The sequence below is a fragment of the Myxocyprinus asiaticus genome, chromosome 6 (assembly GCF_019703515.2).
Source record: "Myxocyprinus asiaticus isolate MX2 ecotype Aquarium Trade chromosome 6, UBuf_Myxa_2, whole genome shotgun sequence".
NCBI classification, from domain to species: Eukaryota; Metazoa; Chordata; class Actinopteri; order Cypriniformes; family Catostomidae; genus Myxocyprinus; species Myxocyprinus asiaticus.
Window position 1 is genome coordinate 23148250 of NC_059349.1, and position 20961 is coordinate 23169210.

At 38.5% G+C, this 20961-nt stretch overlaps 1 protein-coding gene across 7 annotated transcripts in view; it reads left to right on the top strand.

The window, feature by feature from the left end:
• Positions 1-646: 646 nt before the first annotated feature.
• LOC127442395 (glycogen debranching enzyme-like) overlaps positions 647-20961 on the top strand; it is a 48226-nt gene continuing 27911 nt past the window's right edge. For 2 of the 7 annotated variants that reach the window (XM_051700387.1, XM_051700386.1), the window contains exons 1-12: positions 1670-1688; positions 2239-2378; positions 5996-6206; positions 7497-7666; positions 8253-8456; positions 11731-11912; positions 12991-13102; positions 13192-13318; positions 15318-15420; positions 15493-15590; positions 15750-15889; positions 20026-20213. In XM_051700387.1, coding sequence (XP_051556347.1) covers positions 2297-2378; positions 5996-6206; positions 7497-7666; positions 8253-8456; positions 11731-11912; positions 12991-13102; positions 13192-13318; positions 15318-15420; positions 15493-15590; positions 15750-15889; positions 20026-20213 — 1617 coding nt within the window. In that variant the 5' untranslated portion in view covers positions 1670-1688; positions 2239-2296. Of the gene's footprint in view, positions 739-1286; positions 1389-1669; positions 1689-1827; positions 1926-2238; positions 2379-5995; positions 6207-7496; positions 7667-8252; positions 8457-10172; positions 10264-11730; positions 11913-12990; positions 13103-13191; positions 13319-15317; positions 15421-15492; positions 15591-15749; positions 15890-20025; positions 20214-20961 lie in introns of those variants that run through there. The other 5 variants (XM_051700391.1, XM_051700388.1, XM_051700389.1 and 2 more) reach the window with 5 other exon arrangements.

Below are 20961 nucleotides of genomic sequence, written 5' to 3' on the forward strand. Positions count from 1 at the left end.
CGAGAATTTTCATTTTTGGGTGAACTTCCCCTTTAAAACCCCTAGTTTCTGGGGCAATGGCGCTTTGGAGTCAAAAAGTTTGAGAATACCTAGCCTACATTATAGCTTTTTCAATCTCTGAATTTAATAATTCCTCTGACTTTTCCAGACCTGGAGAAAAAACTTTCCCTGATATCCTATGTTTTCCAAGTTCCAAAGCAGTGGATATCCACAAACAGTTCAAATAATAAACAAGCATTTCCTTGCTAATGTATTTGTTATAGCCTGCTTTTTTAAATAAATTACCATACATTCCTCAGTACAACAAAACTATAATGACATTGTTAATAAATGAAATATTTTCATAAAGTCTTGTCCTAGACCTAGAAGACAAATGATGATAGCAGAAAAAATTAATGCAAAAGTCTATTGTAAAAGAGCTTCAAAATCAAATGCTGCACTCACCTTGTCAGTAACCTGTCTGCTCAGGTAATGCTGGCAGGTAATAATTTTATGGTTTCATCATGAATATTGAGAAACAAATGGGCAGGTCATGTCACAGTTCAAGACTCTTTCCTGCCACAAGATGGAGACAAAATCTGAAACAACCGCTAGCGCTAGCAGGTTGTTTGTTTGTTTACCCTGAAGAAGAAGAAGAAGAAGAAGAAGAAGGAAAAAAATAGAAATTCTAATGGTTTCCAAGATGAAATCCATTACAAGTCAAGTGTGTTTTGGGTCATATTCCATTAGGATTTAATGGTATGTAGTGGTTTCCATTATAAATATGTATTGGTCTCTAATGGTATCCACTAGACATAACAACCTCACCAATATATGTGAGGGCTTCAATTATTTTTTTCAGCAGGGTACCTATTTATTTATTCACTAAACTATTTAACACTTGAATTGGATGTAAATACAACACATTTACAATAGTAGACTCCTTATTTCCTATCCTGCATCTAATTTTGTTGTATTTTTAAACAAACAGCGTGTCTAAAACATTTCTAGTTCATAGTAATACATCAGTGCAACGGTCAATGTATCTTATATTAGAAGCGTTACGGTAACGTAGATACCTCATTCAGCTGGTTCTGTTGCGTCAAGGGCTAGCAGGTTATTTGTTCATTTACGTAGTTTTAATTCAATCATTCTATTATATAGCAGGTGAATGCGATGCAAATACATGACTAGTAAAATAGTACACAGTTTATTTTTCTATGTTCCATCTAATTATTTTGCATTTTTAAACAATCAACGTGTGCCATAAACGTTAATTTCAACGGGTCAGTATGTTATAGTAGTGCCATTACGGTAACGGGAAGCGGAGAATAACAGCAAAATACTGTACACGCCTCCCATCTACAGCACCTGGAACGTCCTTAGCCGAGACCAGGAAAAATACACTGGTGTGTCTTTTAATCCTACAGCTCATTAATATGATCGCAATGTTTATGTAGGTTTTGATGATGTCAGGTGGTCGGGAATTATGTGATTTGTACTGTTGACCATGTCATCAGAAAATCGTCTTGGCAAATGTCACTGTTGCCCTGGTGACACATTTAAAATAGACTTGCTTGGCCTTTATCAGATACATTCTTAACCTCGATCATGATACTTTTGGGCTGTGACTTTAAATACAGGTGGTGATGATGCATTGAACATAGATGGTACTACGTGCAGAAACAAAACTGGACATTTCGAGCTATGTATGCATGCATTTCTAGAGTTATCTAGAGGTTTTGTGTTTGCAGTGTTCACCTTGTTGTGTAATGTAAGGTGGTTCTTGCATTCAGTCACATGGTTCTTAAAATGTTGCAATAATTTGTCTTTATAATGGAAACAGTTGCAATTCTTTGATATAAGCTGTGTGAGTACATGCGCATGAAGTGATTGTTTTGTTATAATTCTTATGTATTTTCTAAGCAAATTTTACACTAATACATGTAAGTTTTCGAACTTAACAGAAATTAAACACTATATGAATATTATTTCAAACTCTGTTAATAGAAAAGGATTAAGAACAATTACAATTTGCTCTGCTTTTAAACCCTTTACCCTAGTAGATGTTTAAATTACTATATTTTACATATAGATATATTTTGACCTATATTTTTGCTGATTGTTATTGTGCTATTGTTCTAAGTTAACAAGAAAAAAACAAACATACTTGGGCATAGCTGGACTTCTGTTAAATCCAATTAAATGTCGTCTGTTGGAACATCTTATGATTTACATGTCTTCTGATTCCCTTTTCAGTGAAGGGGGTACTGTTGCATTACTGCTCAACGTTTTCTGCATATTAAGGAGTGCAATCATGACATATAGTAAACAAATAAGAGTGATGGTCCTCAATGACATGGAGAAACTCGACAAGACCCTCTTTCGTCTTGAACAAGGCAAGTTTCAACTCATGATTATTAACATTGTGCATCGTCCTCTTGATGCAGGACAGTGTATTGTAGTGTGATAATGGTAATGCTCAATATGATATGTGCAGATCGCTTGTCGATATTTATAAATGATCTACTGTTCAAAAGAGCCAACTTAATTGGCAATACCAATTCATTCATGAACTAATAAACTGTAAACGCAGCAGAAGAACTTTGACCATATAATGAGATTAGTTATGCTTGCTATTAGTCATACTGAAGAAATATAATCTGAGCAGTATGGAAGTATCTAGAAACCAAAGGTGATATCTTGTTGGGGAGATCTTGCTGGCAAGACATAGTGGGACAGCTGTTAAACTTTTTAGTTTTAACAGTTCCATGTATACTTTACTTAATTATATGTATTCAAATAGTTTACAGCTTTATTCATTCATATGGGGCAAATAAAAAAGGGATACAATAGTGCTTCTGCAGCCAAAAGAGAAAACAGTGTAAAATGCATTAGAAAAAAAAAAACATTAAGAAACCTAAGACAACAAAAACATGGCATATAACAACAAGATGCAGCAGCTGCAAATATCATTAAAATACAGGTGCATCTCAATAAATTAGAATGTCGTGGAAAAGTTCATTTATTTCAGTAATTCAACTCAAATTGTGAAACTCGTGTATTAAATAAATTCAATGCACACAGACTGAAGTAGTTTAAGTCATTGGTTCTTTTAATTGTGATGATTTTGGCTCACATTTAACAAAAACCCACCAATTCACTATCTCAAAAAATTAGAATATGGTGACATGCCAATCAGCTAATCAACTCAAAACACCTGCAAAGGTTTCCTGAGCCTTCAAAATGGTCTCTCAGTTTGGTTCACTAGGCTACACAATCATGGGGAAGACTGCTGATCTGACAGTTGTCCAGAAGACAATAATTGACACTCTTCACAAGGAGGGTAAGCCACAAACATTCATTGCCAAAGAAGCTGGCTGTTCACAGAGTGCTGTATCCAAGCATGTTAACAGAAAGTTGAGTGGAAGGAAAAAGTGTGGAAGAAAAAGATGCACAACCAACCGAGAGAACCGCAGCCTTATGAGGATTGTCAAGCAAAATCGATTCAAGAATTTGGGTGAACTTCACAAGGAATGGACTGAGGCTGGGGTCAAGGCATCAAGAGCCACCACACACAGACGTGTCAAGGAATTTGGCTACAGTTGTCGTATTCCTCTTGTTAAGCCACTCCTGAACCACAGACAACGTCAGAGGCGTCTTACCTGGGCTAAGGAGAAGAAGAACTGTACTGTTGCCCAGTGGTCCAAAGTCCTCTTTTCAGATGAGAGCAAGTTTTGTATTTCATTTGGAAACCAAGGTCCTAGAGTCTGGAGGAAGGGTGGAGAAGCTCATAGCCCAAGTTGCTTGAAGTCCAGTGTTAAGTTTCCACAGTCTGTGATGATTTGGGGTGCAATGTCATCTGCTGGTGTTGGTCCATTGTGTTTTTTGAAAACCAAAGTCACTGCACCCGTTTACCAAGAAATTTTGGAGCACTTCATGCTTCCTTCTGCTGACCAGCTTTTTAAAGATGCTGATTTCATTTTCCAGCAGGATTTGGCACCTGCCCACACTGCCAAAAGCACCAAAAGTTGGTTAAATGACCATGGTGTTGGTGTGCTTGACTGGCCAGCAAACTCACCAGACCTGAACCCCATAGAGAATCTATGGGGTATTGTCAAGAGGAAAATGAGAAACAAGAGACTGAAAAATGCAGATGAGCTGAAGGCCACTGTCAAAGAAACCTGGGCTTCCATACCACCTCGGCAGTGCCACAAACTGATCACTTCCATGCCATGCCAAATTGAGGCAGTAATTAAAGCAAAAGGAGCCCCTACCAAGTATTGAGTACATATACAGTAAATTAACATACTTTCTAGAAGGCCAACAATTCACTAAAAATGTTTTTTTTATTGGTCTTATGATGTATTCCAATTTTTTGAGATAGTGAATTGGTGGGTTTTTGTTAAATGTGAGCCAAAATCATCACAATTAAAAGAACCAAAGACTTAAACTACTTCAGTCTGTGTGCATTGAATTTATTTAATACACGAGTTTCACAATTTGAGTTGAATTACTGAAATAAATGAACTTTTCCACGACATTCTAATTTATTGAGATGCACCTGTATATTAGATATGTATGCACAGCTAAGAGGCAAAATGCATCCTGATTATCAGACAATGTTAATGAATGCCATCAAAATGGGTGAATATAGTTTTATAACTTCCAGATAATCTCTGGGGGCTTTCACACTGGGCACGTTTATTGCGGTCTGATTCCGAGTGCGATTGTTCCCGGTGCCCCCCGCAGCGTTGGTCTGGTTTCGCACTCACTTGATTCTATCGAACCCCGGTCCATTTGCGTTCATCTTACGTCATCACAAACACGCATGGAGAACACAACGCGACTCATCATACTTTTTGTTTTTTTGTTATTTTGGTGCCATTATGCACAGCAGAGTGAACAACAACTGCGTATATGTGCGCTTCATGGCGTAACTCATCAGATGTCCAGGGGAAGGCGGCTTGCTGCTGCTCGCAAATGGCGTTTTTTGAGGAGACAGCTGATTGCAAGGAATTAACTTGCATCTTTGTTTACATTGCACGCTTACTCACGCTTGTGTCCAAGGTGAAGTTATCGCCACTGTCATCTTCTATTATACCCTATATTTATATCCTATAATAGTATTTATATATAGTATTTATAAGGTGTATAGATAGATAGATGTCGTCATCGGCTAATACGCATGCGCAGGTTACTTTACTTCCTGAACGAGTGCGCACCCGAGTCCGAGTTGCTTTCAGTTTCACGCGAATTGCGCTACAGTTCCATTGCAACCGAACTCAGACCACCTCCTACAGGAAGTCTCGGGTTCGGTACCGCGGTGCGCTCCCCGGTCTGCATGACAGCTTTCACATTACTAATTTTTCATGCGACCCGTGCAGTGTTTCGAACTAAACTGCCAGTGTGAAAACACCCAGAGAGGGTTTTCATTATATGAAAGCTTAATGGGATAATTCACCCAAAAATGAAAATTATCTCATAATTTACTCATGCCATCGCAGATGTGTATTACTTTCTTTCTTCTGCTGAACACAAATGAAGATTTTTAGAAGAATATTTCAGCTCTGTAGGTCCTCACAATGCAAGTGAATGGTGACCAGAACTTTGAAGGTCCAAAAAGCAGATAAAGGCATCATAAAATTAATCCATAAGACTCCAGTGGTTAAATCCATGTCTTCAGAAGCGATATGATAAGCGTGGGTGAGAAACACATCAATATTTAGCCTGCAGCTATTTACTTATCAAAAATACACAGTTTGTAGTGCCGTGCTCAAGTGAAAGTGCTACTGGAACTGTTCCTCACCGTGCTCAGGACCGTTCGACCCTGATGGTGTAAAAGCAGACCTAGTCTATGGAGAAACACTTGCAGTTTATGATTAGCTTCACAGAACAGTGAAGAAAAACCTTGTTTATTGCAGTAAAGAAAAACCTTGTTTATTGTGACTTGTGAACAGCAAAATGGAACTGAATGAACTTTTTTGGCACTTTCTTGTGTTCTGTATCTACTCAGGGTTTGAGCTCCAGTTTCGTCTGGGTCCCACTCTTCAAGGGAAACATGTGCGTGTTCACACTAACTACCCTGCAGAAGGGGAACGCTTTGAGCGCCACAAATTCCGAGCATTAGATTGGATTAACCCTACTGCAAGAGAAGATGATTCTGACAAGTTCTGCACCCTTGACCTCCAGGTTTCAGGCTCATACCAGTATTATTTTGGCCATGGGTAAGTTAGGCTGCAAAGGAGATTTTAAAGGAATACATACTACCAATTAGGGCTGCAAGATTATGACAACAATCATAATTGTTGATTATGTCCTTTTGATATTGTAATCACAAATTGTTAATTTCGATTAATAGAATTTACAGCAGTGCGACATCTTGTTTTGCTCTAAAGCTTCTTGTCAGGTGATGTATTGTCAGCACCGCGAACAGAAGTGAATCATAAACTACGTATCTGTGGATCAGACTGCTTAAAATGCACTTTTAGAACCACTTTTTATAGACTAATTCAGACACCTCTGATTTGCCTTGTCATTTATGCATGTCTGTGATTGGTTACCGTGCTTAAAGGGATAGTTCACCCAAAATTGAAAATTCTCAGATGAGTATGACTTTTTCTTCTTCTGAACACAAATAAAGATTTTTTTTATATATATATATATATATATATATATATATATATATATATATATATATATATATATATATATATCTCAGCTCTGTAGGTCCATACAATGCAAGTGAATGGTGGCCTGAACTTTGAAGGTCCAAAAAGCACATAAAGGAGCATAAAATAATCCATAAGACTCCAGATGTTAAATCAGTTCCTTCAGAAGCGATATGATAAGTGTGGGTGAGAAACAGAAAAATATTTAAGTCAATATTTAATATAAATTCTCCTCCCTGCCCAGGTCTTGGCAATATGCGTGAAGAATACAAATCGGCCAAACTTAAGAAGAAGAATGTGAAAGTGGAGATTTGTATTAAAAAAGGGCTTAAATATTGATCTGTTTCTCACCCACACTTATCATATTGCTTTTTAAGATATGGATTTAACCACTGTAGTCATATGGATTACTTTTATGCTGCCTTTATGTCCTTTTGGACCTTCAAAGTTCTGGTCACCATTCACTTGCATTGTATGGACCTACAGAGCTGAGACATTCTTCAAAAAATCTTAATTTGTGTTCTGCAGAAGAAAGAAAGTCATACGCATGAGGGTGAGTAAATGATGAGACAATTTTCATTTTTGGGTGAACTACAAAAACATGTTGTCAATAGAAAACTTTGACGTAATGAGAGTAGGTCTAAATTTAATGCTGCTAACACTATCCATGTTTAGTTACTTACGGCAGCTGTAATTGTACTTTTGATTATATATTTATTTTTAATTAATTGTGCAACCCTACTATCAATTCCAGTATTGTCAGTCTATCTAGATTGGTGAGTTTGTTTATTATAAAAATGTATGATATTGACCTAATCTCCTTGTTCATTTATTGTTACCCATCAGAGATGAGGAAAAGTCTGGTGGTGGATATATTGTAGTGGACCCAGTGCTCCGGGTAGGAGCAGATAACCATGTATTGCCCCTAGACTGCATTAGCATCCAAACATACCTGTCCAAATGCCTTGGACCCCTGGATGAGTGGCTGGACAGGCTTAGAGTTGCCAAAGAAGCAGGTAAGAAAAGAGCTGGAGCATTTTACATATCGAAGGAACAGCTTTCATGATCTTTTAAACTAAATACAACAGTACTGAAGTTGAATGTTTGTTTAAATTGTTATACATGATTGCACCTAAATGAACAGAATGTTCCACATTGCATTAGTTGCACTTACATTTTACCCTGTTTCAACTTCATCTGCATTTGAACTTCTCTTATCTCCTCAACGGTCTGTTTGATTACATGCCCAAATCAATAACTATCCCAAAGGCATGAGCAAATACGCCAAATTGATTTAACGAGGTTCACAGACTAAAGTAACTGAAAAAATGTCTGTCTTTTCAGATAGAACCATTTTCATTCACTAGATCAGAACAATGACAGTTTGAGAAAAACAAATTGTACATTAACAACAATGAGGCCTACGTTTGTAATACATCAGACTGGCTTAATAATGTCCAATCTGGGCAATTATGCTCTTACAATTCAGGGCAGAGTGATCATAAAAGTTGTCTATGAATCAAAAATGGCTTTATCACATTGGCAAGTAACTAATAACTAATTACAAGTAAACTAGTCCAATTTCACATGCATCTCTTTTAGGATACAATATGATTCACTTCACGCCACTGCAGACGTTGGGTGTCTCTCGCTCCTGTTATTCTCTGGCCGATCAGCTGGAGCTCAACCCAGACTTCTCCCCTCCTGGACACACTTATACCTGGACGGACGTCGGCAACCTGGTGGAGAAGATGAAGAACGAGTGGAATATGTTGTGCATCACTGATGTGGTTTACAATCATACGGGTGTGTGTTTTTCTATGTGTATAACTCAGTGTTGTTGCTGCATTCGCCATATTGCAGCTGTTGTTTTGGGCATTCACTCCTTAAATGTGGTGCTTATAATCTGGTGTTATTTTGTGGGAAACTATGGTTGCATCATTGCTTAAAAGGAACCTCAGTAGTAGGTCCTTTCACAGAAACGCAGCTATTAACAACATCTATTTTTATTGGTTTGCAAAGTAGCATTAATTTTTAGGTATAAAAAACATCACATATTTAATTTTACACTACCAGTCAACAGTTTGGACACATTTTACTGAATATATGTTTCTCATGATTTAAAAAAATGTTTTAATCTAAATGCTTATGCTTAAAGGGATAGTTCACCCAAAAATGAATATTCTGTCATTGATTACTCACCCTCATGTTGTTCCAAACCCTTTCTTTCTTCCATGGAACACAAAAGGAGAGTTAGGCAGTGTGTTAGTCTCAGTCACCATTCAGTTTCATTGCATCTTTTTTCCACATAATAAAAGTAAATAGTGACTGAGGCAAACATTCTGGATAAAGGAATTTTCCGGGTTCAACACAAGTTAAGCTCAATCGACAGCATTTGTGGCATAATTTTGATTACTACAAAAATTATTTTGACTTCTTTAAAAAAAGCAAAAATCGAAGTTACAGGGTGGCACTTACAATGGAAGTGAATGGGGCCAATTTTTGGAGGGCTTAAAGGCAGAAATGTGAAGCTTACAATTTAATAAAACACTTACATTAATTCAAACTCATGTATAATTTGAGCTGTAAAGTTGTTTAAATCGTAATTTTTACAGTTGTTTTAGGGTTTGTTGACATTACATCGTCATGGCAATGAAGAAAAATTGGATATAACTTTACACTGAAAAGGTTAGTAAGTGATTTTATCACACTAAAATCATGTTAACATGCATATTGTTTTATGTCTTATGTAGGCTATACTTTTGAAACTGTGAGAATTTTAAAGTTTACGGATTGGCCCCATTCACTTCCATTGTAAGTGTCTCACTGTAACCCAGATTTGTGCTTTTTTTTTTTTTAAAGAAAAGGGAGGGGCAAGTCAAAATAATTTTTTGTGGTAATCAATATTGTGCCACAAATGCTGCTGATTGAGCTTAACTTGCATTGAACCCAGAATATTCCTTTAATTTTCATATGTGGGTGGACTATCCCTTTGAAATACTTGAAATAAGTTTTATTGACAAATATAAATTGTGCTTAATTATGCATTTCTTCACAAAACTAACATTTATATTAAGTAGGTGTGTTCAAACTTTTGAATGGTAGTGTATGAATCCAGCAATGGGGCTCCAATAGAAAAGGCTGCAATTCCAACGTGATTGACTGTAATCTTATGTAAGCCCCCACTAAAAGCCCTTGCATTGACTTAATCTCTAAAAATAGTTTATTTACAGAGGACAGGAGCTGTTGGTGAAACATTTGCCTTGTCTGATATAGTCTTGTGCTGCAGTTCAGCTGTGGTATGGTGCTACTAGTAAGACCCCCTATGTCAGCAGAATATTAAAGAGAAACATTTCAAGCTTTCATTCAGACACACTTACTGTGTGTTTAGATGACTACTTGCATGTAGTTTGTTACATTCTTTGCTTTATCTTGTTACAGAGCTTCTTCAGTCTCTGTTTGACATCACTAATGATGTGATGATAAAACCGTGTTTATTTTTAAATCTGTTTGGATCATTAGTCTCTCTGCATGGATGTGGTAGAATACTCAGGGTTCATAGAAAGCAAAGTTCTAAGTTCACCATTCCTGCCAGAGCTCAGCACAGCTAAAGGTCAGTGAGTGTATGATACCTTATCTAGAGCTGAGTGTAAATGTCACACACTTAAAAAGGTGAAAATCCACTGCTGTGTATTGTATGTGCATTTACATAGGTTATGTACAGTGGGCTCCAAAAGTCTGAGACCACATTAAAAATCTGGGATTCAAAATCTCATTTAAAAGTGCTGTATGTAAGATTGACAACAAGCGTTTGAAATGGGTACAGCTGTCCAAATTCAAAATATTGGAAAGTTGACTGCCTCGCCCCAGACTCGAAGCTCATGCGGGTTGCCAGAATGTTGATCAGCAAATTAGCCAACTCAGCATCCATTTTAAAGGATTTCTGGGCTTTAAGCTGTCTCCATCTTCCAAAGGCATCTCCAATATTTATCCTTGTTTTACTACGCCTCTGGTCATGGTGGTGTTTAGACAGATGGCGTGTCTTTTTAGGTCGGGTGGAATCTGTTATCTCTGATCCAGTTCGTTTGCTGGCTTCCATAGCTGCAGCACGCAGTGTTGTTTGCCTGCAAACTTGTTCAAATCTGGCAACCTGGCGGTGTCGAAATACTATTGGTGTGTGGGCAGTGGGCGGGATCACACAGGCCAAAACATAAACAGAAATTCCGGCCCGGAATGGAAACTTCAAAGTAGAATATACTGGCTGTAGCATTGTTATCGGAGAAGCCAGTATTTCAACTTAGCATGTTTCCTAATTCTCTAATGACATATTATGGTCATTTTATGATTTAGTACAGTAAAAATATTACATATATATTACATAAACTTATGTTACATACATAAGTTTTAGGATTTAAAAAAGAAATGTTATGACATAAAATGAATGAGAATTCTGGATTAGATTCTCTAAATAGATATAAGGAAATTTGTGACATTGACCATGTTAACTCAGGTCAGATTTCCTTTCTTCCATTGAAGTACACAAGATGCTCTTTGGAGAATTCTTAAATCATGCTGGAAAAACATGGATCATCAAGGTTATGCACAAACTTTTGGAGTTTATGCCAGGATTAAAGCAAACGGGAGCACACTATATACTAAATGAATTCTGACATTTTAATTTTCCAGTTCAACTTTTCACTCAAACTGTTAAGCTGATATAATTTGTAATGGAAAAAAAAATCTATTAAATTGAAAAAATAAAAAATACAGGCATTTTCAGTAGTTGTCTTTTTTGGACTTTTGGACCCATTTTATACAGTAGTTTGTATTTTAGCCACTCTTGATCTATACTGTTCCTTGCAGGTGTAGTCATTCACTCTTACAATGAATAAAGCATTTATCATATTTTAAATCCAAAAAAATACATATTTTTTAATGTCAGCAAAAATAGAATCACTAAATTGTCCACATTCCTGTGATGCTCATTTCACCTAACACATCCAAAATGTTGTAAAAATGTTGTAAATGTGTTCTGTTGCATTGTTATAATAGCCACTATGTGTTTTTCTGGCTTGCTCAGCGGCTAACAGCAAGTGGATTAAGAAACATCCAGAGAGTGGTTATAACCTAGTGAACTCCCCTCATCTGAAGCCAGCCTGGGTGCTGGACAGAGCCCTGTGGCACGTCACCTGTGATTTAGCTGATGGAAAGTATGCAGAACGAGGCCTCCCAGCTCTCATCCAAAATGAAGAGCACCTCCATGTGAGTGAACTGTTGGTTGATGCATTAGAATTTTATTGAATTGAATTAGTGTATAACATTTCCTTATTACTTATAACAAAGTAAAATGTGTTTGTAACAAGGTTAAAGTGGGAAAGGAGGAGGCGGGAACCGGCTGAAGAGTCAAAATTAATTTTAATTTAAACAAACAAAAAGACACAAAACATGAACGCGCACACGGCAGCTGCATGTGGCTCTCTCTCTCTCGAACTGCCGCATCCCGCTGCACTTATGCCTGATTAGCCCGATTGGAGGCCGGGCGTGCGTAGTCACGGCCCCTCCCCGCCCTCCTCCACGTCACACTCCTCCCTCCTTTGCCGGGTTCCCCGGCATGATGTACACCCCACCTCCTGCATGCCGGCAGGCTTTTCCCCACCTCTCTAGAGCTGGGGAGGGGGACAAGGGGAGGGAAAAACAAAAAAAAGAGGAGAGGGAAAGAGCAAGGCAGAGTGAGAGAGAGTGAGAGAGAGAGAGAGAAAACTTGCTCGCTGGTTCCCAGACATGCCGTCGCCTAGTCCTCGACCACTCCTCCTCCCTCTGGCAGACGACAGCCGCTCCTGGAGCAAGTCGTCCAACCCCTGGTGGATGGAATGCCCCTCTGCGTTCTGGTGGCCGGTAGGGAGCCCCTCCACCCCAGGCAGTGGCTCCACTGCTCCAAGCGGCCGGCAGTGAGCCCCTCCTCCCCTCGCGGATGGTGGCCATTCCTCCATGTCCAGGCGGCCGGCAGCAACTCCTCCGTCCCCCGGCGGACGGCCGTGGCTGCTCCTTTGGGCGGATGGCAGTGGCGAGGGCTCCACGACTGGGCTTCGGCACCAGTGTAACGAGGTTAAAATGGGAAAGGAGGAGGTGGGAACCGGCTGAACAGTCAAAGTAATATTTTAATAAAACAAAAAGACACAAAACATAAATGCACACGGCAGCTGCGTGTGGCTCTCTCTCGAACTGCCGCATCCCGCTGCACTTATCCCTCTCCTCAGCTGATTAGCCCGATTGGGGGCCGGGCATGCGTAGTCACGGCCCGGCCCAGCCCTACTCCTCATCACAGTGTTGTTTTTATTAGACCATTCGTGGGATTCTCTGGCAAGATGTGTATCCCAAGATTAAACTGTGGGAGTTCTTCCAAGTCAAAGTGGTACCGGTGGTGGAGCAATTCAGAACTTTACTCCAAAACAGTGAGTTCCTTGAAGGTTCTCAGATACTTGCATTAAGAGAAGTGAAATTGTTCATGTGTCAATTGATTTGTTCTAAAATGGCTTTACAGGAGCCAAACCTGATAAGAGTAAGGCTGATGGGAAACAACAACTGAAGATCATTCAGGACCCTCAGTACAGACGTTTCGGGAACACCGTAGACATGAACTCTGCTCTGGAGATCTTTGTGCCCCATGGGTCAGTATGTTGCTGCACGTTTGAGCATGTGTTTCCAAGGGCTAGGCGACACTCACTGAGCGCTTTATTAGGAACACTATGGTCCTAATAAAGTTCCCAACTTGGTCTTCTGCTGTTGTAGCCCATCCACCTCAAGGTTCGATGTGTTGTGCATTCTGAGAAAAAGACATTTCTGTCTGAAGAACTGCCACTCACTGGATGCTTTTTGTTTTTTTTTTTTGTTAAAAACAATTCTGTGTAAACTCTAGAGACTGTTGTACGTGAAAATCCTAGGAAATCAGCAGATACAGAAATACTCTGGCACTAACAATCATGCCACGTTCTAAATCACTAACATCATAATTTTCTGCATTCTGATGGTTGATGTGAACATTAACTGAAGCTCCTGACCCGTATCTGCATTGATACAATGCATTGCACTGCTGCAACATGATTGGCTGATTAGATAATCCCATGAATAAGTAGGTGTACAGGTGTTCCTAATAAAGTGCTCAATGAGTGTAGCTAAAATAAATTATATATTTCAGCCTTTTGATGATATTCAATATATATCTCAATATTTATATATTCGCTCTAAATTTGCATTCATTTATTTTCAGTCAGAGAAACCTGTAAAAGTCTAGTTAAAAAAATAATCAAGCCATGTCTTCTACTAAATATTTATATTCCCCAAAACAGCAAAACATAGTAATTAACAGCAATATTTAGCAACATATATTTTTACTGAACATTTTAAAGCATGTAAAATGCCATGCAGAGACTTCTGTGAGCATTTTTGATTGATGTATTTTAAATCAATTCATTAAAATGGACAGTTTGAACTGATTCATGGGAATGAATCAAACTTGGCAACTCTAATGCTGCTTTGTTACTGAAATTTAAATCTAAGAGACTATTAAAATATCTCCATTTTCATGCTCTCTTACTTGCAAATTGTGACACATTGAAGGAAGGAAACTTAATTGCCAAATAAAAAGGGCATTAACATCATCTTTATATCGCCAGCAAAATCATCACTGATATTTTGTGAATATTCTATATATCGCCTAGTCTCGCGTAGCCAGACCTATGACTACAGCAAAGGTCTGGGGTCTATAGCTGCTTCAGTTGGCCAAGAACTGCCCATTTGGCCCATTTGTGCCATTGCCCTGCTCTAATGTTCTCTGTAGGCGGTGTATCATGCATTTTTCTGGAATTACATGTGTATTTTAAATGGTAAATGGTCTGCACTTATATAGTGCCTTTATAGGGGGATTTTTCCCCTTTTTCTCCCAATTCAATTTGGAATGCCCAGTTCCCAATGCGCTCTAAGTCCTCGTGGTCGCATAGTGATTCGCCTCAGTCCGGGTGGTGGAGGACGAATCCCAGTTGCCTCCGCATCTGAGACAGTCAACCCGCGCATCTTATCACGTGGCTTGTTGAGCGCGTTGCCACGGAGACATAGCGCTTGTGGAGGCTTCACGCCATCCACCGCGGCAACCATGTTCAATTCACCATGCGCCCCACCGAGAACAAACCACATTATAGCGACCACGAGGAAGTTACCCCATGTGACTCTACCCTCCCTAGCAACCGGGCCAATTTGGTTGCTTAGGAGACCTGGCTGGAGTCACTCAGCACACCCTGGAAATCGAACTAGCGAACTCCAGGGGTGGTAGCCAGCGTATATTACCACTGAGATACCCAGGCCCCCTATAGTGCCTTTTTTAACCTTAGCGGTTCTTCAAAGCGCTTTACACTGTGTCTCATTCACCCATTCACACACACACTCACACACCAATGACAGCAGAGCTGCCATGCAAGGCGCTAGCCTGCCATTGGGAGCAACTTGGGGTTCAGTGTCCCAAGGACACTTCGGCATGTGGAGTCATGCAATTAGACCTGCAATATGAAGGCCACAGATTTATACAAAGACACTAAATCCGTGCCTACCCAGCACTGCATTTAGCTGTTTAAAGCCCTTCAGAATAAAAATACGATGTGAATTGTGTTGTTATAGGAACAGTCCTAGTGCCATTGAAGATTGCTGTAACTGGCTGAAGAAGAGACTGGAGGAACTGAATAGTGAGCAGTACAGAGAAATTCAGCTCCATCAGGAGCAGGTGAGACTTACTGCACCTTTACCTCTAATATCATTGTAGTCCAGTGCAGTAATGTCATTTCTGTATCTTCAGGCTGCTAACTGCATTAATGGAAGTGTGACCTATGAGCGACTGGCTGACCATGGACCCAAGCTAGGCCCTGTCACCAGGAAGCATCCTCTAGTCACAAGGTAGCACATTTCATACAGTCAAACTCTGCTGGGATTTTAGCATCATATTTCTTTGTGCAATAAAAATAATACTCTAAAAAAAACAAATTCACTATTTTTTATGCCATGTTTTTGCGAGCTGCTGTTTACAATGTTTATGTTAACATTGTCTGTATGTAGATATTTCACTTTTCCATTTGAGGAGTTGACCCTGGAGCAGGATCTGGAGCTGATTAATCAACCAGAAAAGGCCTGTCATTTCCTGGCCCACAACGGCTGGGTCATGGGGGACGATCCCCTGAGGAACTTTGCAGAGCCAGGTCCACTATTTTGCCTTTTTTGACCGAGTTCACCAATGGAATAATATTGTCCCTTTAATTAATTATAAATAAATACATTAGTTTGTGCAGGTATATATCAAACAAAAACAAAAAACATTTTAATAAAGCTGGGAATAAATTTGCACCATTAACATTTTTTGGACAATACCAGTGTTCCTGCGGATCCGTAAAAAGTCTTATAATGTCTTAAGTTCAGTTTAGTAAATTTGGGGGCGGAAAGACAGGAAACATGATATGACCTAATGTGATTTTCAACTTTAAAAGAATATGATTTAATTAAATAAATTAATGTGCTGCATCCTTCATATTGAAAACACGACACTTTTGTATTTTCTCCAAGCATGCTGGGGGCTTGTGAGTGTTTTCAGCTGTTCGTAATCATTAAGCCATATTGGAAATTTATGACAAACTATCACTAAAGATCAACTGTTGATGATGATGATATAGTGTTGATGAAATATGACAATGTTTACTTTTAATTGTTTATATTGTAATACGTTGTAGATTATTGTAGGAGAGCACATTTTATATCCCTTGTTTGAATGAGCAGCTGGAAGCAGTGAAGTGCAAACATTTCAAAATAAGAGTCCCCGATGTATTTCAAAGTTAAAGTGCTTTTAAAGTTAAAAGTGCATTCAGTAATTTGGGGCTAATTTAAAAAGTTTTACACATTAACAAATGAATTGTGTTTTTGTGAAGAGTGATCTGAATGGTGTTCACTCACATGAGATGAAGACTGTGCTCATAATAGTTTTCTATAAAAAGTGTTTTTATTATACATGGTTTGGGTCACCCTTTCAATATGTTTTGCCATGTTGAAATTACATGACCTGCGGTGTTTCACTAAACATCGAAGAATAGAATCCTTGCGCTCAAGGCCGTTACTATGTCTTGAACATTGGGGGGAAGGGGGGGGGTGACCAGACCATGGGGGTGGGGGGTCGCGGGTGTTGAGGTCACAAATATAATGGTCCTCGGTCCTTTAAAATAGTAAAGGCGATTAAAATTATAATTTTCTGAATAAAGGCTTTAAATGTGTTTAAGTTTTTTTTAAATGCGACCAAAATGTGATAATATTTGGTTTTAAAAGATATGTTTTTTCAAGTTCATATAGTACAAGACAAACACTGTGTCTGCATTGCTAGCAATCTTTTGTTTCTTTTTTGTGCATTATCAAAGAAAAGATAAATATCATTTGAATTTCTTTTCATCATTTATGTATCTATAAAATTACATGACTGTAGCTGGCTAGCTAAAAGAAAATACACAAAATTATTTACTCCCCCCATAAAGTCGAAATCAATCTTTTCTTCAAGAATCCTAACAATGCTCTTTTACATACAAAAACACTTCATTTTGACCACTGCTGTCAAGGTCCAAAAAAAAACAAAAACAAAAAAAACATCATTAAAAAAAGTAGTCATACAACACTAAGATTTTCTGTTGCCCCAGAAAGCTTGGAACATAGTAGTCCAAATGACAAGTGCACTGTTATGATGTCTTTATACTAAACATTTAATAGTGCTTTATAGCGTTTGCCCTTTTTGAATCCTGAAAGCTCCTGCTCACTATAAACTGTTATTCTATGAAACAGAGCTGCTTAAAATATCTATTTTTATGTTCCAAGAAAAAGTAACAGCATCTGGTTTTTGAACAACATAAGAGTGAGTAAATGAGTGAGTAAAAGTACATTTTACATTTTTAGGTGAACTTCTTTAACCTGTGTCACATTTTTTGAGCACAAACCTGACGAGACATACTAAAAATAAAATGATCTCTTTTAAAAGTAGACTCTTAGGAGATGCTGTACAAAATTACGAATGAATTAAAGACATAAAGAAATTATTTAGAAAATCTTAAATTGATTGTTAATGATTACCTCATAATATTTGCACTAAACATATATGACACTGTCCTTGCCAAAACCTAAAAACTCAGTGGAAGCCACAAGTCACACCATGTTCTAGTTCTAATTTGTGCTCTACTTTGTGTTTTTTTTTTTTTTTTAATAGATAATTTTCTTAGACAATGTCAAGAAATTTTTCTAAAAGCTCCTTCAAAAACCTGCCAGATAACCATATTCATTCAAATCCTTTACAATATTCACACATTCACTCTTTGTCTTAAACCTGATTCGCTGAAAACTGCTCCGTTAATGTTTTCACATTCACAGTTATGATTGACATACAAATCACGTTCTGGACATGACATATTTTAAATTCAAAACGGCGAATTTCGCCAAATGGTGAATAGTTTGAACCCTTGAAAATAATGTCGGTCGGTACAACATTTCAATCATAAAACAGTGGTCAAAATTGCACGTTTAGTTAGATACTTGTATCTCACATGACACTAACGCTCTTAACCTGAACTGCTTGCTGATGCGCGGCACTAGAATATAAATAATCTACGAGGTTCCCGCTTAGCGTCTTAAACTTGAGTCCCGCCTTCATCGATTTGATTGGCTATCTCATATCACATTGACGAGCGGTGTAAGACTACTGAGTGCGGTAAAAATGCAACTTTTTTAAACCTTTATGTTATTCTTGCAACGTAATGACAACTAGATGGCGATGCATATGGACTGCAGCAGAACAGCAACAAGGATATCAATTGTTGGGGGGGACAATCTGGCCATATTTGATTATTGAAGGGGACTTGTCCCCCTCAAAGTATATTGCGGTTACGGCCCTGCTCGTGCTCATTGGCTGCTGCCTATGTAGATACGCGTGTCTATGCTTAGCACAGTGTTGTTTGGTGATGCGAAGAGTGAAAAGAACACAATGGAACATACTTATTATCATGCTTTAGAAGTGGAGACAACAGGAGATTCAATAACTGTACTGCCAAAGAAGCAAAAAAGGTCTGAAGCAAGACAGAAAGACTGGCAAAGACAAAAAACTTAAGTAAACATCGGTACGGTATACACAAGTTGGAAAGATTTGATCATGGAGAAAAACCTAGTGATGCCGATGTTGCTTCTTTTTTGTTGGACAGGTAAGAAATTATTAATTGTTTAGACCACTCTCTAAAATATTATCAGTGGAATTTACAGAAAACTCATAAAATTTTCCCTTGAACTTTTTAAAATTACGTGTGTTGTCAACGTACACCGATCAGCCACAACATTAAAACCATCTGCCTGATATTGTGTAGGTCCCCCTTGTGCCACCAAAACAGCACCAACCCACATCTCAGAATAGCATTCTGAGATGATATTCTTCTCACCACAATTGTACAGAGCGGTTATCTGAGTTACCGTAGACTTTGTCAGTTCGAGCCAGTCTGGTCATTCTCCGTTGACCTCTCTCATCAACCAGGCATTTCCATCCGCAGAACTGCCACTCACTGGATGTTTTTTTGTTTTTGGCACCATTCTGAGTAAACTCTAGAGACTGTTGTGTGTGAAAATCCCAGGAGATCAGCAGTTACAGAAATACTCAAACCAGCCCATCTGGCACCAACAATCATGCCACGGTCTAAATCACTGAGATCAAATTTTTTCCCCATGCTGATGGTTGGGATGATTTTCAGAACTGTGCAAGGATTAGGACATTGGGGGCCCAAAGACGACTAAAGTAGTTGGGCTTGGGGGATCTTCTACTGTTTTATATATTACCTATTTTTGCATATTTTTGCCTATAGCATTAAAACTAAGTAAACTCATATGCTGTGAAATCAGGCATCAAAGGTTTTCATGTACAGTAGAATAAATTGATAACTGTTTAGTACTTTTAAAATTTGCCATGGAAAAAGAATATGATGTTGAAATTAAAAATTTGTTTTTTTTTTTTTTTTTTTTTTGCTTCCTTTAAGCCTAATCACACCAGTAATTAAATACATTAATATTCACATATACCGATTTGATCACTGATATATTATGCATCTCTAAACACACTATTATTTGTCCAAAACACTAACTAATAATATCCAGTGGTGTATGTGTAAGTAAAGTCATGTCACTTGGTGCAGTTATTTGATGTTATCCTCCTTTAAACCACAAGGTGGCGATATCAACACAGTTTCTAAACCCTAAGCATTGGCAGCACTTGTCAAAGCCTATTTTAGCAGCAAGGTGAATCAAAGTTGCTTTTTCTTATTCACATTCTGGTCAGGCTCCAACGTTTACATCAGGAGGGAGCTGATCTGCTGGGATGACAGCGTTAAACTGCGGTATGGCAACGGTCCCGAGGACTGCCCCTACCTATGGGCCCACATGCAGAAATACACTGAGATCACAGCCAAGCACTTTGTGGGAGTGCGTCTGGACAACTGCCACTCAACTCCACTACATGTGGCTGAGGTACCGTGGCATTGTCAAAAGAAAGATTATTGCTGTTGGCTAGATCAAAGATAAATAACATGTTTAAGATTAACTATGTGTAAATGATGAATATTAGACATTATTGGGGGGGGAGTGCAGGATTGATATTTCTCCCTACACATTTGTATATGATGAGCTCGTTAGTTACTCTCATGGTTAGTACATTTTGGCTTATGCGCATTCCCCAGCCACTGATTGCTCCATTTATTTCGGTTCATGCTAAGAAATATTTAGTGTGGCTTATTCTCTGTCTCATGCTCATTGACAACAAGGTGTTGGGATATCAGTCAACATGAAATCAACCCTGTTTACTGTCTAAATAAACTCAGCAAAAAAAGAAACGTCCCCTTTTCAGGACACTGTATTTTAAAGATAATTTTGTAAAAATCCAAATAACTTTACAGATCTTTATTGTAAAGGGTTTAAACAATGTTTTCCATGCTTGTTCAATGAACCATAAACAATTAATGAACACGCACCTCTGGAACGGTCGTTAGGACACTAACAGCTTACAGACGGTAGGCAATTAAGGTCACAGTTATAAAAACTTAGGACACTAAAGAGATCTTTCTACTGACTCTGAAAAACACCAAAAGAAAGATCTCCAGGGTCCCTGCTCATCTGCATGAATGTGCCTTAGGCATGCTGCACGGAGGCATGAGGACTGCAGATGTGGCCAGGGCAATAAATTGCAATGTCCGTATTGTGAGACGCCTAAGACAGCACT